General features: G+C 37.5%; 1 protein-coding gene and 1 long non-coding RNA gene across 2 annotated transcripts in view; both read right to left on the bottom strand.

Moving 5' to 3' along the window:
* Positions 1-2,134: 2,134 nt before the first annotated feature.
* On the bottom strand, positions 2,135-5,815 carry LOC122808420. The gene is made up of 2 exons (XR_006365796.1): positions 5,023-5,815; positions 2,135-4,986 (listed from the first exon to the last, which is right to left on the bottom strand). It is a non-coding gene; the product is annotated as an uncharacterized LOC122808420 (long non-coding RNA).
* Positions 5,816-7,631: 1,816 nt separating this feature from the next.
* LOC122808409 (zinc finger protein OZF-like) overlaps positions 7,632-12,549 on the bottom strand; it is a 283,089-nt gene continuing 278,171 nt past the window's right edge. The window contains exon 4 of the mRNA XM_044079375.1: positions 7,632-9,192. Coding sequence (XP_043935310.1) covers positions 7,760-9,192 — 1,433 coding nt within the window. The 3' untranslated portion in view covers positions 7,632-7,759. The remainder of the gene's footprint in view (positions 9,193-12,549) is intronic.

Genomic DNA, 12,549 nt, shown 5'->3' with positions numbered 1-12,549 from the left:
TGTTTTGTTTCTCCTGCAGTAATTGTCATTTGGTATATTACCAGAATAATTCTATATTTACCATCTGCCCCACCTTTGCCCTGCAGAGTAGCAGAGGGCTTGGAACATGTACTGATTATTATCATGGAGATGTTCTGAATAGGGCAGTTTTGTCATTATTAGTGCATGCATTTTGCTTCATTGCCTACTGGAAAAATCTTCAAACCATGCATTTAAAATGCAATTGTGTGTGGAAGTAGACTGTTATCATGGAAATGTTCTGAAAAGGGCAATTTTGTCATTGGTTCATTGCCTACTGGAAAAATGTTTAAACAATGCATTTAAAATGCACTCTAACTTAAGTCTAACAAGTGTGCTGTATTATACAAGGAATATAATTTAATAAAGTCAGGAAGGGTGTATCAAAGAACGCATGTATGTTTCTTGTTTTGTGTGCAAAGGGCCTCTGATTTTGAAAACAGTTGAAAGGTAATCTTTATCCACCACTGGCCAAATGCATTTTCTTTGGCTGTGGTGTGGGTTAGGTTTCAATGCTGTTTCAATGAATGTGAGTTTCAAGGGCAGAGAAGTTTTAATGCAAAGTCTATTTTCAGTGTTAGCAGTATTGCTTTGTTTAGCAGGTATCTATTAATGTTTGTGGATTGTGCTATAAAATATAAAAAACTAAAATCCAAATATTCATTGCAGAAGTAAAGCAGTATGCACACATAATTTACTGTTTGTTTTAAATAGGGTGAAATAGCTAGGTAATGGGATAGTGGAATGGCTGCAGGGGGGACTCTGGTGCTATATTTTGGTTCTGTTCTTCATTTTGCATTTCAAAGGTGGTACCCCACAATTCCATTTGGAGTGGGCGGAGTTTAATTATATATGCAAATTTTATGTTAATCAGCATACAGATTTGTACCTATTTTTCATGGGCCTTGTCCAGATTTTTGATGTTTCCAGGTTGAGAGGTATGATTGCCACTAGATGTATAATCCCAGTCTTCATAATGTAAAGGTACAGAAAAGGAGTGTCTGGAGAGAAATGCTACCAGAAACAAACTTAAAAGAAAATGCTACCACAAACAAATGTTAACATACAGATACAGCAGTGTAATTTAAACTGCTTAAAAAAAGTGTGATTTAAATTCCAATGGAGCTCAGGAAGTTTGCACTGTAAGTTCCAATGGGTGGAGCCTACGCCTTATGACAGAATCAAATTATGTCATCACATTTCAAACAAATGTTCATATCTCTGAAACCATAGGGGTTATGACAGAAGTATAAATGGTAAACCCTTCATCACAAACTATTTTTATAGTGGTAGTATTTTTTAGGATTTAGGTCTTAAAACAAATTTTATAAGTTAAGTAAATACAGTAACTATACATTTGAAATATTTTATGAACTCAGAATATCTCAGCAACCACTCAAATTACACACAAACTGTCACAGTAGAAATGTATTTGCCTAGCTGAGAGCTTTCATATGAGGCTAAGAAGTTCTGTCTGTGTTACTTGGTTGTTGAGATATTTAGAAAATGTGAAAATTCTAACTATACACATTAATATCATGAAAACAACAGTTAATATCTCTTTTCTTGCACTAGACAGAGGTCAAATATTAACACAGTTGAGATAGCCATTGTGCAAGCTTTAAGATGAAACTTTTAAAACCTTGTACATAGCGTGGTTTTGGAATTACTGAAGCAAATATGAATAAGCAATATTTGACGCCTACAGGAATCAGTAGGAGTTAACGGCAGATGCACCTGGAGGCATCACTCGGATGTAATGAGCTAATAAAAGTACTCTGTAAACAGCCACTCAATCGTTCAGAATTTATGAAGGCACTACAAACAAGATAAGATGATTATTAAGCCCTCCAGTCAGGGAAACTACATTCAGAAACCTCAAGTATTTCCCCAACCTAAAGAGACCAGGGTACCTCCTAGTGCACTAGATGGAAAATCCACTGACCTCTTGGTGTAAAAGCAATTACTTGCTAAAGTGTAAAAATACACTGCTTTATCCAAACAGCTAGCTAGCCAAGGAATTCATTGCAAGTAAATCAGTGCAACATACAATGAGAAGCAAAATCCACGTTTTCAATTTTAAGCACAAGGAAAGGCAAATAAAGATATCAACAGCAGTGTAGAAAGGGAGGAGCTTATTAAGCTCAATTTACAGTATGGATGGACAGCTTAAAAACACCAGCTTTAAAAAGCAGAGCAACAAAGGGGAGGGGAGGGCAGGTGACGAAAAACTAGCAGGAATCACCAGCAGTAATTTAGTTTATGCAGGTTTGAAATCGTTTTAGAAAAATACAAAGACCCACAAATACATTGTGTTTTTAATTATTACTAAGAAACATGAACATCAAGGAGTCCTCCTACCTTTCTGCTGACAATAGAGCTGGCCATTGGTTTCTGCATCCCATTCACACTGATAGCCCAACTCATGACCTAGGATTTCTCAAAACTCCCGGTTGTCCAAGGCAGAGACAGCTGCCTTGTCATGGTAGGCTTGCCTTGGCCTTAGTGACCTGGCTAAGCATTGTGCATGGTAGTCTTGAGATTTACCATTAAATTGTTTTACACAATCAGCTTTTATTGGTGTCTTGTGTATGCCTGGCTTATTTCCCAGTCTTAATTTCCACACACAAACTTGATTCTTAAGACAAATTCCCATTCATTTCTGAAAAGATTTTGCTAATCTTTGAATGGATGGCATCCTATGTTTTCTTACTTTGGGGATCTGAACTTTCTGTTTGGATATGGGATGTTAAAATATAGGTTTGTAGTCCCAGAAGTGGGAATATGTACACAATCAATTTCAGGGGAGGCCTATACCTCTCTTATACAAGAAAATAAATAATCTTGCCAAATGTAGACTTGTTTAAAATCTATCAACTAACAGGAAAGAAGCACTTTTCTTATTTTTATGTTTAACTGACCTATTTTTTTTGACCAACTGATCACACCAAATCTACATAACCTGAACATTTACTTTATACCTAATCTAACATGTCCAGGTAATTTTTACTATTATTTTCAAATGTTTGTACATCTTTAAGAAGTAATACGAATTCTTCTTCTATTCCCAGACATTACAGAGTCACACTTTGTTACTAGGCTAACTACTCGGGGGGCCTTTCTAAGCCTAACCAAGTTTTCCAGAAAGAATAAGGACATCCTGTATCCAAACAGGACGTGGAGGGCCAGGCACTTATAAACTCCATTTGTCCATAAGGGACATGGGTGCCAGGTCCACTGGTCTAGCTTGTATTTAAATTGGGTAACAGACAAACTCAGCTTCACATGGATAGGAAGCCTGTTCCATAGGAGGGCAGTCTCTGTGACACATATTGTTATCTGCAGCATATTCTGTTTAAGTCACAGACAAAATTCAGATCCTTAGACTTAATATTTCTGATATTGTTTGACTTACAAATAATCAGGCCATTCATAAATGTAGGGTTTGTGGATTCCTTGTAAGCCAGGCATAGAGCAGCTTTCAGCAATCTGTATGACATGCTGTTATGCCTGAATTTCTTTTGTAAGGAACCTCTGAGGACATTCTAGTTGCTGCATATGCCTGCCCATGTACATACCGAAGGGCGCATTGTAATCTATGACTGGTCTGACAAGGGCAGAGTACAGTGGGACAGTGACTTCTTTGGAGCTAGATTCCATGTCCCTACTTATAAGTTGTACAATGTAAAAGTATTTCCTCACCACTGTGGCCACATAGAGGTTGAAGATAAGGCTACTGTCTGTGTGCATACCACATACTTGACCACAGTGTTAACTCTTAGGGGTATAGTATCAACATGGTAATTAGCAGGGATGGTTGACTTCCCAAAGAGTACAATTATGCATTTCTCAGCATTGAGTTTAAGACCTTGGCACCATTTGTTAGTCAGTGATGGGCCTTTTTGAAGATAGTGTCTGCAGGGAAGTTGATGATAACCCCAAGCATGCAATCATTTCAAAGGTATTCAGCCATAAATCTTCAGTGTTTGCTTGCACTTTAGAGAAATAGATGCCAAAAACCAGAGGGCTCATTACTGAGCCCTGGGGATTCCACTCATGACTGGCCACTTGGTGAAGGTGCCTTCTCCTATTTTGACCTACTTGGTCATGTCACTGAGCCATTCGGCTATCCAGTGGGTGATAAAAGGGTTTATACCTAATTTTACTGATCTTGCGTATAATGCTTGGGTGGAATATTATCAAAAGCCTTGTCCAAGTCGAGGTAAGCTGTGTATACAGTCTTGCCTTCATCATCTGCTTTGTTGACCCTCTCAAAGAAATTCCCAAGATTTAATAAGCATAACCTTCCTTTAACAAAGCCAAACTGTGATGGGTTCAGCATTTGCAGGTTACACATGTCCCCATTTATCATGGACATGTTTCATTCCATGGCCTTACATACAAGGCAGGTCAGACTTATGGGCCTGTAGTTATTTTGTCACTCTTGCTTCAGTAATTTTACATCATATTACACCTACCCCATGTGGTAATTTTCTTGATGCTCATATTACACCTGCCCCATGTAGTAATTTTCTTGATGCTCATATTACACCTGCCCCATGTTGTAATTTTCTTGATGCTCATATTACACCTGCCCCATGTTGTAATTTTCTTGATGCTCATATTACACCTGCCCCATGTTGTAATTTTCTTGATGTTATTACACCTGCCCCATGTTGTAATTTTCTTGATGTTATTACACCTGCCCCATGTTGTAATTTTCTTGATGTTATTACACCTGCCCCATGTTGTAATTTTCTTGATGTTATTACACCTGCCCCATGTTGTAATTTTCTTGATATCGATATTACACCTGCCCCATGTTGTAATTTTCTTGATGTTGATTTACACCTGCCCCATGTTGTAATTTTCTTGATGTTGATATTACACCTGCCCCATGCTGTAATTTTCTTGATGCTGATATTACACCTGCCCCATGCTGTAATTTTCTTGATGTTGATATTACACCTGCCCCATGCTGTAATTTTCGTGATGTTATTACACCTGCCCCATGCAGTAATTTTCTTGATGCTCATATTACACCTGCCCCATGTTGTAATTTTCTTGATGTTGATTTACACCTGCCCCATGTTGTAATTTTCTTGATGTTGATATTACACCTGCCCCATGCTGTAATTTTCTTGATGTTGATATTACACCTGCCCCATGTTGTAATTTTCTTGATGTTGATATTACACCTGCCCCATGTTGTAATTTTCTTGATGTTGATATTACACCTGCCTCATGTTGTAATTTTCTTGATGGTCATATTACACCTGCCCCATGTGGTAATTTTCTTGATGCTGATACAACATTTTTATGATTTAATGATGATCCTATAACATTATCAGTGACTCATTTGCACCTTTTCCCTTGTCGTTTGAGTTTCACTTTTTCTACGCTACTTACATGTTGTTAGTTTTTTACATTTTGTAATGTACCTTGTGTCATTACAAACTCTTTCAATATACAAGCCCTTAGCCATACAGTTACTGTCACCCACAAATCTTTTGCTATGTTAAAAATGGATGCCATTCTACATTCACAAGCTAAAAGGTCTGTAACTATTCCTAGTTCTGTCTTGCAAAATTACAGTCTCCCCATTCCCCTCCATTCTGCAAACTATTTTCCAGGTGCCCCATTACCTTGTACTGCCACAATCAGCCTGCCATCTTTTGCTTTAAGTTCACCTTTCTCTAGTCATTCACATATCAAATCTTGATCAATCAATAGCTGCTAAACTACTGCACTGTCACTATAAGTGTAGGCATTCATACTTAATTTCTTTTGTCCTCAAGTTTTATATTACTTTTTTCTTTTTACACATCCCCACTGACATTCTCTTCCTACACGATGAAGCTTTTGTTAAAAAAAAAAGAAGAAACATTTTATCACATGCTACACTTAGAGGTCTCACTTCCTCTGCACATTTCGACATGCACTTTCATGATGTCTTCTGATGAAAAATTCTTGCAATGTGTGACCTACTTCTACAGGTGAGTGTGATATCTGTTGCACCGCTGCAACTGCTAACTGCACAACATTCTTCTGAGCTGCTACAATGCAGCCAGTAAGTCCCCAGTGGTTACTGGAATGGCATTTACAATGTTTTGTTTTCAGGACCAATTTGGAAATGTTCTTGAGGTCCCGGGTTTGATTCTCTCTCACTCTCACACTCACCTGTAGAAGTAGGTCACACATTGCAAGAGTTTTATATCAGAGGACATCATAAACGTGCATGTAGAAATGAGCAGTGGAAGTCAGACCTCTGAGTGCAGCATGTGATCTTTTTTTTTTAACAAAAGCTTCATCATGTAGGAGGAGAATCTCAGTGGGGCTGTGTAAAAAAGAAAAAAGTAATATAAAACTTGAGGACAAAAGAAATTAAAGTATGAATGCCCTCACTGACAAAGCACTACTTCAGCAGTTATTAAGATTTGATATGTGAATGACTATAAGTTGTAATTACTGGCCTTTCAACTTTTTGGTTTAAATTCAGTACCACTTAAAATTCATGTATCAAATACTGTAATTACATACATATTTTACTGGTGTGAGGGTTTGTATGCAGGTACTAGGCTTGTAGTCCAGGAGACCATTGAGAAGTTTAGCCTAAATTCCCATTTGCCTCCATGGTTAAGTGATTTGCTCAAGGTCACACATTAGCCAAGTGAGGGCTGACAGAATCAAACCCTGTACCTCAAGATCAATGCACTGCACTAACTGTCAGACTGGGTAATACAACAATGGGGTTGATACAGAATCACCATGTGATACCCCTCAGTGGATTCAAACACCTGGAATAGCTAAAAGACCCTTTTTTCCTGGATTGGTTATATGTATGTCTATTACATTTTCACAATGTTTGCAGTATAATTTGTCCGTATATTTAACATTTCCCTACTGTGCCTCCTATCATGGATTATGAGGTGATCCTTCCTTGTAAAACTCTTGCCAGATGTGGTACAGTTACAAGATTGTTTGTCTATCGATTTTCTTGTAGGCTATAGAGTTGTCTTTCACTGTAAAATTTTGCAAAAGATTGAAAATGTATATGGCTTTTCTTCACTGTGGATTCTCTCATTGACAGCGAATTTGAACTTCTGTTTAAAACCCTTGTCACAAAATGCACAGTTGTAAGGTTGAGCTGCAGTGTAGATTTCCTCACTGGCTGTGAGGGTGCCCTTCTGAAGGAAACTCTTGATACACGTGGCACAGCAATGGGATTTAATTCCAATGAGAATTTTCTTATACCTCCTATGATCCTATAAACTCTGAGCTGGCCCTTCTGTCTGAAACCCTTATCACATTAAATATATTTATGGGGTTTGATTATGCTTTTTAATTTCTCCAAATCACCATGACAGGAATGGACTCCATTCTTAAGTCAAAGTTCATGAAATTAATATTGTTTCAATCTTTGATGTTAGCCAGAAGTGCTCTTCACAACACCCACATTGTGCCAAGATACTATCAAATGCTTTTTTTGTAGTTAATCCATGCTATACTTAGATTCTTCCTCTTTTTACAGTTTTCCACTATGACTTTATTTAACAACAAATGATCCTTTGTTCCATATGACTTTCTTTCATTTCCCTTTTGTTCTATTCCCATAATTGAGTTTTCTTCTAAATGACTATAAACTTTGTCAGCATCAATTCCAGTGTACAGTTCATACATCGTCAAAAGGCAAGTTATTGGCTTTTCTCATGGACTTTCAGGTGAAGCTTCTGTGTAAAACTCATGCCACATGTGGTACAGTTACAGGATTTATTTCACTATGGATTTTCTTGTGGGTTACGAGTCTGTCCTTCCGTGCAAAATTCTTGCTACAAATTGAACACTGATATGGCTTTTCTCCACTGTGGATTCTCTCATGTATAATAAGTTTGTCCTTTCGTGCAAAATGCTTGTCACAAGATGCACATTCATATGGTTTCTCTCCAGTGTGTCTTCTCTCATGGACTTTGAGTTGGTCTTTCCGTCTAAAAATCTTGCTACATGTCGTACAGGTATAAGAATTAATGTGTGTTTTTTCATGGGCTTTGAGGGTGCATTTGTGTGTATAACTGTTGCCACATGCGTCACATTTGTGTAGTTTATCCCCAGTATGAGTTTCCTTGTGGAGTGCAATACACTGCTTCCAAGTAAAGCTCTTGCCACATGTATTACACTGATGTGGCTTATCCAAAGTATGAGTTTTCATATGAAGTGCAATGTAATATTTCCATGCAAAACTTTTGCCGCACGTGGAACATTTGTACGGCTTCTCCCCACTGTGAATTCTCGCATGATCTCTGAGCTTACACTTCCACACAAAACTCTTACCACATGTGGTACATTTATACGGTTTGTACTCTCTATGGATTCTTTCATGATTTTTAAAGCTGGTTCTTCTGGCAAAACTCTTGCCACACTGGATACATGTAAGGGGTTTGTTCCCACTGTGAACTCCCTCATGTTTTCTGAGATTGTTCTTCCATGTAAAACCCTTATCACATGTGGCACACTTATAAGGTTTGTCCCCTCTATGCATTCTTTCATGGTTTGTAAGGCTGCCTCTCCTGGAAAAACTTTTGCCACATGGGATACATTTAAACAGATCCTCTGTTTTGTGGATATTCTCACGCAGTGAAAGGTTATTCTTCTGTAAAAAACTCTTCTCACATACAGCATGGTTATATGGCCTCTCACCTGTTTGAGTAGTTATAGATTTATCCTTTTTTATTAAGCTTTTGGCCAATGGACCATATTTATAAGGTTTCCCTCTCATGAATAATTTTTGGCGTGTTACTTGCATATCCTTATATTTATCACATTTAACAACGCTAAATTTCCTGAAAATATTCAAATATTGAGAGGAAATAAACCCATTCTTATTTGTGTGAGTGATTTTGACATGTGTTTTAAAAGTAAACGGAAATGTGACTTTCTGTTTACAGTTACTATATTTGGATAACTCCTTTACATCATGTCTTTGCAGAGGGCTTTTTAGCTCATTCTTCTGGGTAAAACTCATGTCAGACTCCATGTATTTACTCTGATGGTTTCTGTGGAGAACATCCTCATGTCCTGTTATGGCCGTGCTATCAGTGAAGCTTTTGGTGCCTTCAGAATTCATGTGATCCTTTGACAATGACCTCTGACGACCTTCACAGTCTGCCGACCTATGGACTTAAAGAGATATGCAATTAATTTCATTTTGCAAATCAATAATATGCTCAAATTTCCATATTCTTCTGGCATAAAATTAATTCTAACTTTATATATATATAAAAAAAAACCAAGGGATCTCCATCTTCAGTACATCATTAGTCCAACCAATGATGTGTATTTGTATAAGACTTGTGTGTAGTACGGCACTATTTATTGAATTGCTACATGTACACAGAATCAACAATGCACTAGTAGTCATCTTTACAAATAATGCAGTAACTACTTTTAACATTTTAAAACACACTGCTTCCACTCACATAAACTTAATTTCACGCTTCTTTCTTTATCAAATCCCTTGTTCTCTCACTTTTCATTAGAAACTATGATCCACTTCAATTCCTCCCCTAAGCTGCTTCTTCCCTTTTTCTTCTTCCCCCCTGCCAAAGACCTCTCCTCCCCATCTACAGAACCCCAACATCTATTCTATAACTAAACTGGCTTGAACTTCCAAACCTAATACTACTTCAGCAACTAATCATCACTTTTAAAATTCTACATTACCCCTCCAACACACCCACACTAAATAAACTCATCACTCCTTATAAGAAAGAAGCGTGAAATTAAGTTTCTCCTCCACTCTTTTTATCTCTACCCTATTCATTTTTGTTCTTTTTACTGTTGAGATTTAAATATGTACATTCTGTACAATTGCTGATATTTAATGAACTGCATATTGTAAACTTGTTTCTCTTTGAAAATATCTTTCATTCTTTTTGTTTTTGTAACTTCTGATTTACCTATATCTTAGAGCAGTCAATTTTTTATGTAATGTACTTAGTATATAGTGGAGCTTTTCTCCTCGGGCCTCTGCTGAAAATGGACATGTATCCAGCCAGACTAGCCCGGTCAACAAATGTAAAATAAAATAAATAAATAAAATAAAAAATCTTACTACACTTAGATCAGCCAACAAGCTACTAGTTACTACTTTGAAATCTCATAATAAGTCAGGTGATACCTTATTTGCAAACACTGTCGGTTCTTACTGGAATAAACTCCCCACAGAACTGACCTCCCTAGGCTCATGCCATCTTTTCAAAAAACAGATGAAAACTCACCTAATAACTCACTGGCTATGCCCCTGCTCTAATCCTGACTGACCTCAGCAAATTTATTACTCTCCCCAGTCTGCTCCTGTGTACTTTTGCTCCTCTGTTCTATCTTAAACTGACTTCCACAGTCCCTTTTTTTATACCTTCACTCTTCTGTTCTTAGTTCTGTATTGACTCCCCCTCTGACCACTCTGTTTTTTCTGTCTCTTGCGTCTTTTAGCTGACCTCCTATAATCCTGCTACCTTTTATATTTCTCACTATCTTTGTTTTTCCCCCTCTCCTTTACCTACTGCCTGTTCCTTAGCCTCACTAAGTCCAGAATTCCTATACCTAACAGTAACTGTACTTTATTATTTCCTTTCTCTTTACATCATTTCTGCCTTTTACCTATCTCTAACCTTTTAATATCTTTTACATTACTAACCTGCCTGTTTAACACTATATATTAACCTCTTTTATGCTTTCAGCCAAGACCTATTTGTTGTCATGACTAGCTACTATGGATATTGTTTTAACTTTAAATTGTTTTTGATACTGAAGCTTTTCTCCTCAGCCCCTGACTGAATTTTGATTGTCATCTAGTCAGATTTGTACATAAAAAAGGATTTGCATTTGTATGTTGCCATATTATACTATATTAGTTTTTAGTTTTATTTGTATAGATAGTATTATTAGTGACTTCATATATTATAGTGTATTAGTCTGATAGTGGAGCTTTTCTCCTCGGGCCTCTGCTGAAAATGGACATGTATCCAGGCAGACTAGCCCGGTTAACAAATGTAAAATAAAATAAAAATAAAATATTCTCTCCTATCCTGCACTCCTTCACTACTTACCCAATTCATTCACAGAAGAGACACGCATCCCAATTTTAATTTCATATTCTTGTCTATGCCAGCATTGAAAACTCATGCTGAAAACTCCACTTTTCAACAGTTCTTAAGTTTCTTACGACTCACAGCAGTAGCTCCGTGTTCATTTGCAAGCCCATCACATATGTGACTATATTTCATGCTGGTAAGTTCTTCAGTTAATCTGCCCGATAAGAAATGTTTTTAATGTCATTCTTGAAACAAATGATGGTGTGTAAATTATGTCATATGCTTGGGGTGAAAATGTATAATTTCCCATCATATATTTAACTTAGCATAGCTTCATAGGTAAGTACTAGGGTAGCTGCCCTTATAGGCCAATTTAAGCCTAGCCAATTTTCCTCAAAGGTGAGAATCAAACTCTGTACTTTTATGTCTGTGAGGTTAACACCTTAACCAATGCAGCACCTCCTCCCGAAAATATCAATAAACTGGATTTGAACGCAGGATTATATGGTCTTTTTCTCTACTTCACTTGCACCTTGTGCCACAGATATAGCAGATTGTATTCTTGTACCTCAGCTAAAGAGACCATCTTAGCCCAGTCAGACTTACAAGGTAAAAATTAACTGCTGATAGACAATAATTAGAAAAAAAATTAGACGGCTTCTGATTTTCTTACAGATTTGCCAACAATGTATTTGTTCTGTCTGAACAGTGTGCAATACAGCAAGTTTTGGCTGATGCATCTGGACATATAGAGATATCTGATATCTACCTACCATAAATGTAGATGTTCGAGTGTATTCACTGTTGCAGTCATTACACTTGGGTTATCTTGCTGGCAGGCTACCCGCAGTCGGCCTGAATTCCAAAGTCCTGGTCCGGCGTTGGTTGCTGTCGCCTCTTCCCTGACGTGAGTGTGCCAGGGGTATATAAGATGCAGCCGATACAATTTTCTTCAGTTTTTTCTTGCCCCAGATGTCAGGTGCCCCCAAGAAGGTAGGCAATATACATTGCTTATAAAAAACATACACTAAAATAAACAATACCTTCATCTACAAGCAAATACACCACATAGGTTGTATAGGATAGAGACATACAGATAAGTCCCAGCAAAGAAAGGGGGATGGTGGGTGGGTAACCTGGACTGCAACAGTGAATACACTCGAACATATACATTTATGGTAGGTACACATCTGTACTATATTCATCATGTTTCACTGTTGCAGTCATTACACTTGGGTTGAATCCCAAAGCTGAGGTTGGGCGGCTGGGTCTAAATAGGATAAGGAGTGGCTATGAGGCCCTGCAGAAATGCAGTGGCAAAGCCTGCTCTGGATTTAGAGTAAAGAGGTAAGTGATAGTGCTTGGTAAAAGTGTGCACTAAACTCCAAGTTGCAGCCTCCAAACTTTCCTTGGTTGGTACTCCTCTGAGAAAGGCTGCTGA

This window comes from Protopterus annectens, chromosome 1.part1 (assembly GCF_019279795.1).
Source record: "Protopterus annectens isolate FY-2018-M chromosome 1.part1, PAN1.0, whole genome shotgun sequence".
NCBI classification, from domain to species: domain Eukaryota; kingdom Metazoa; phylum Chordata; order Ceratodontiformes; family Protopteridae; genus Protopterus; species Protopterus annectens.
Note: the sequence above shows the minus strand (reverse complement) of the source record. Positions and strands in the feature narration are given on the sequence as shown.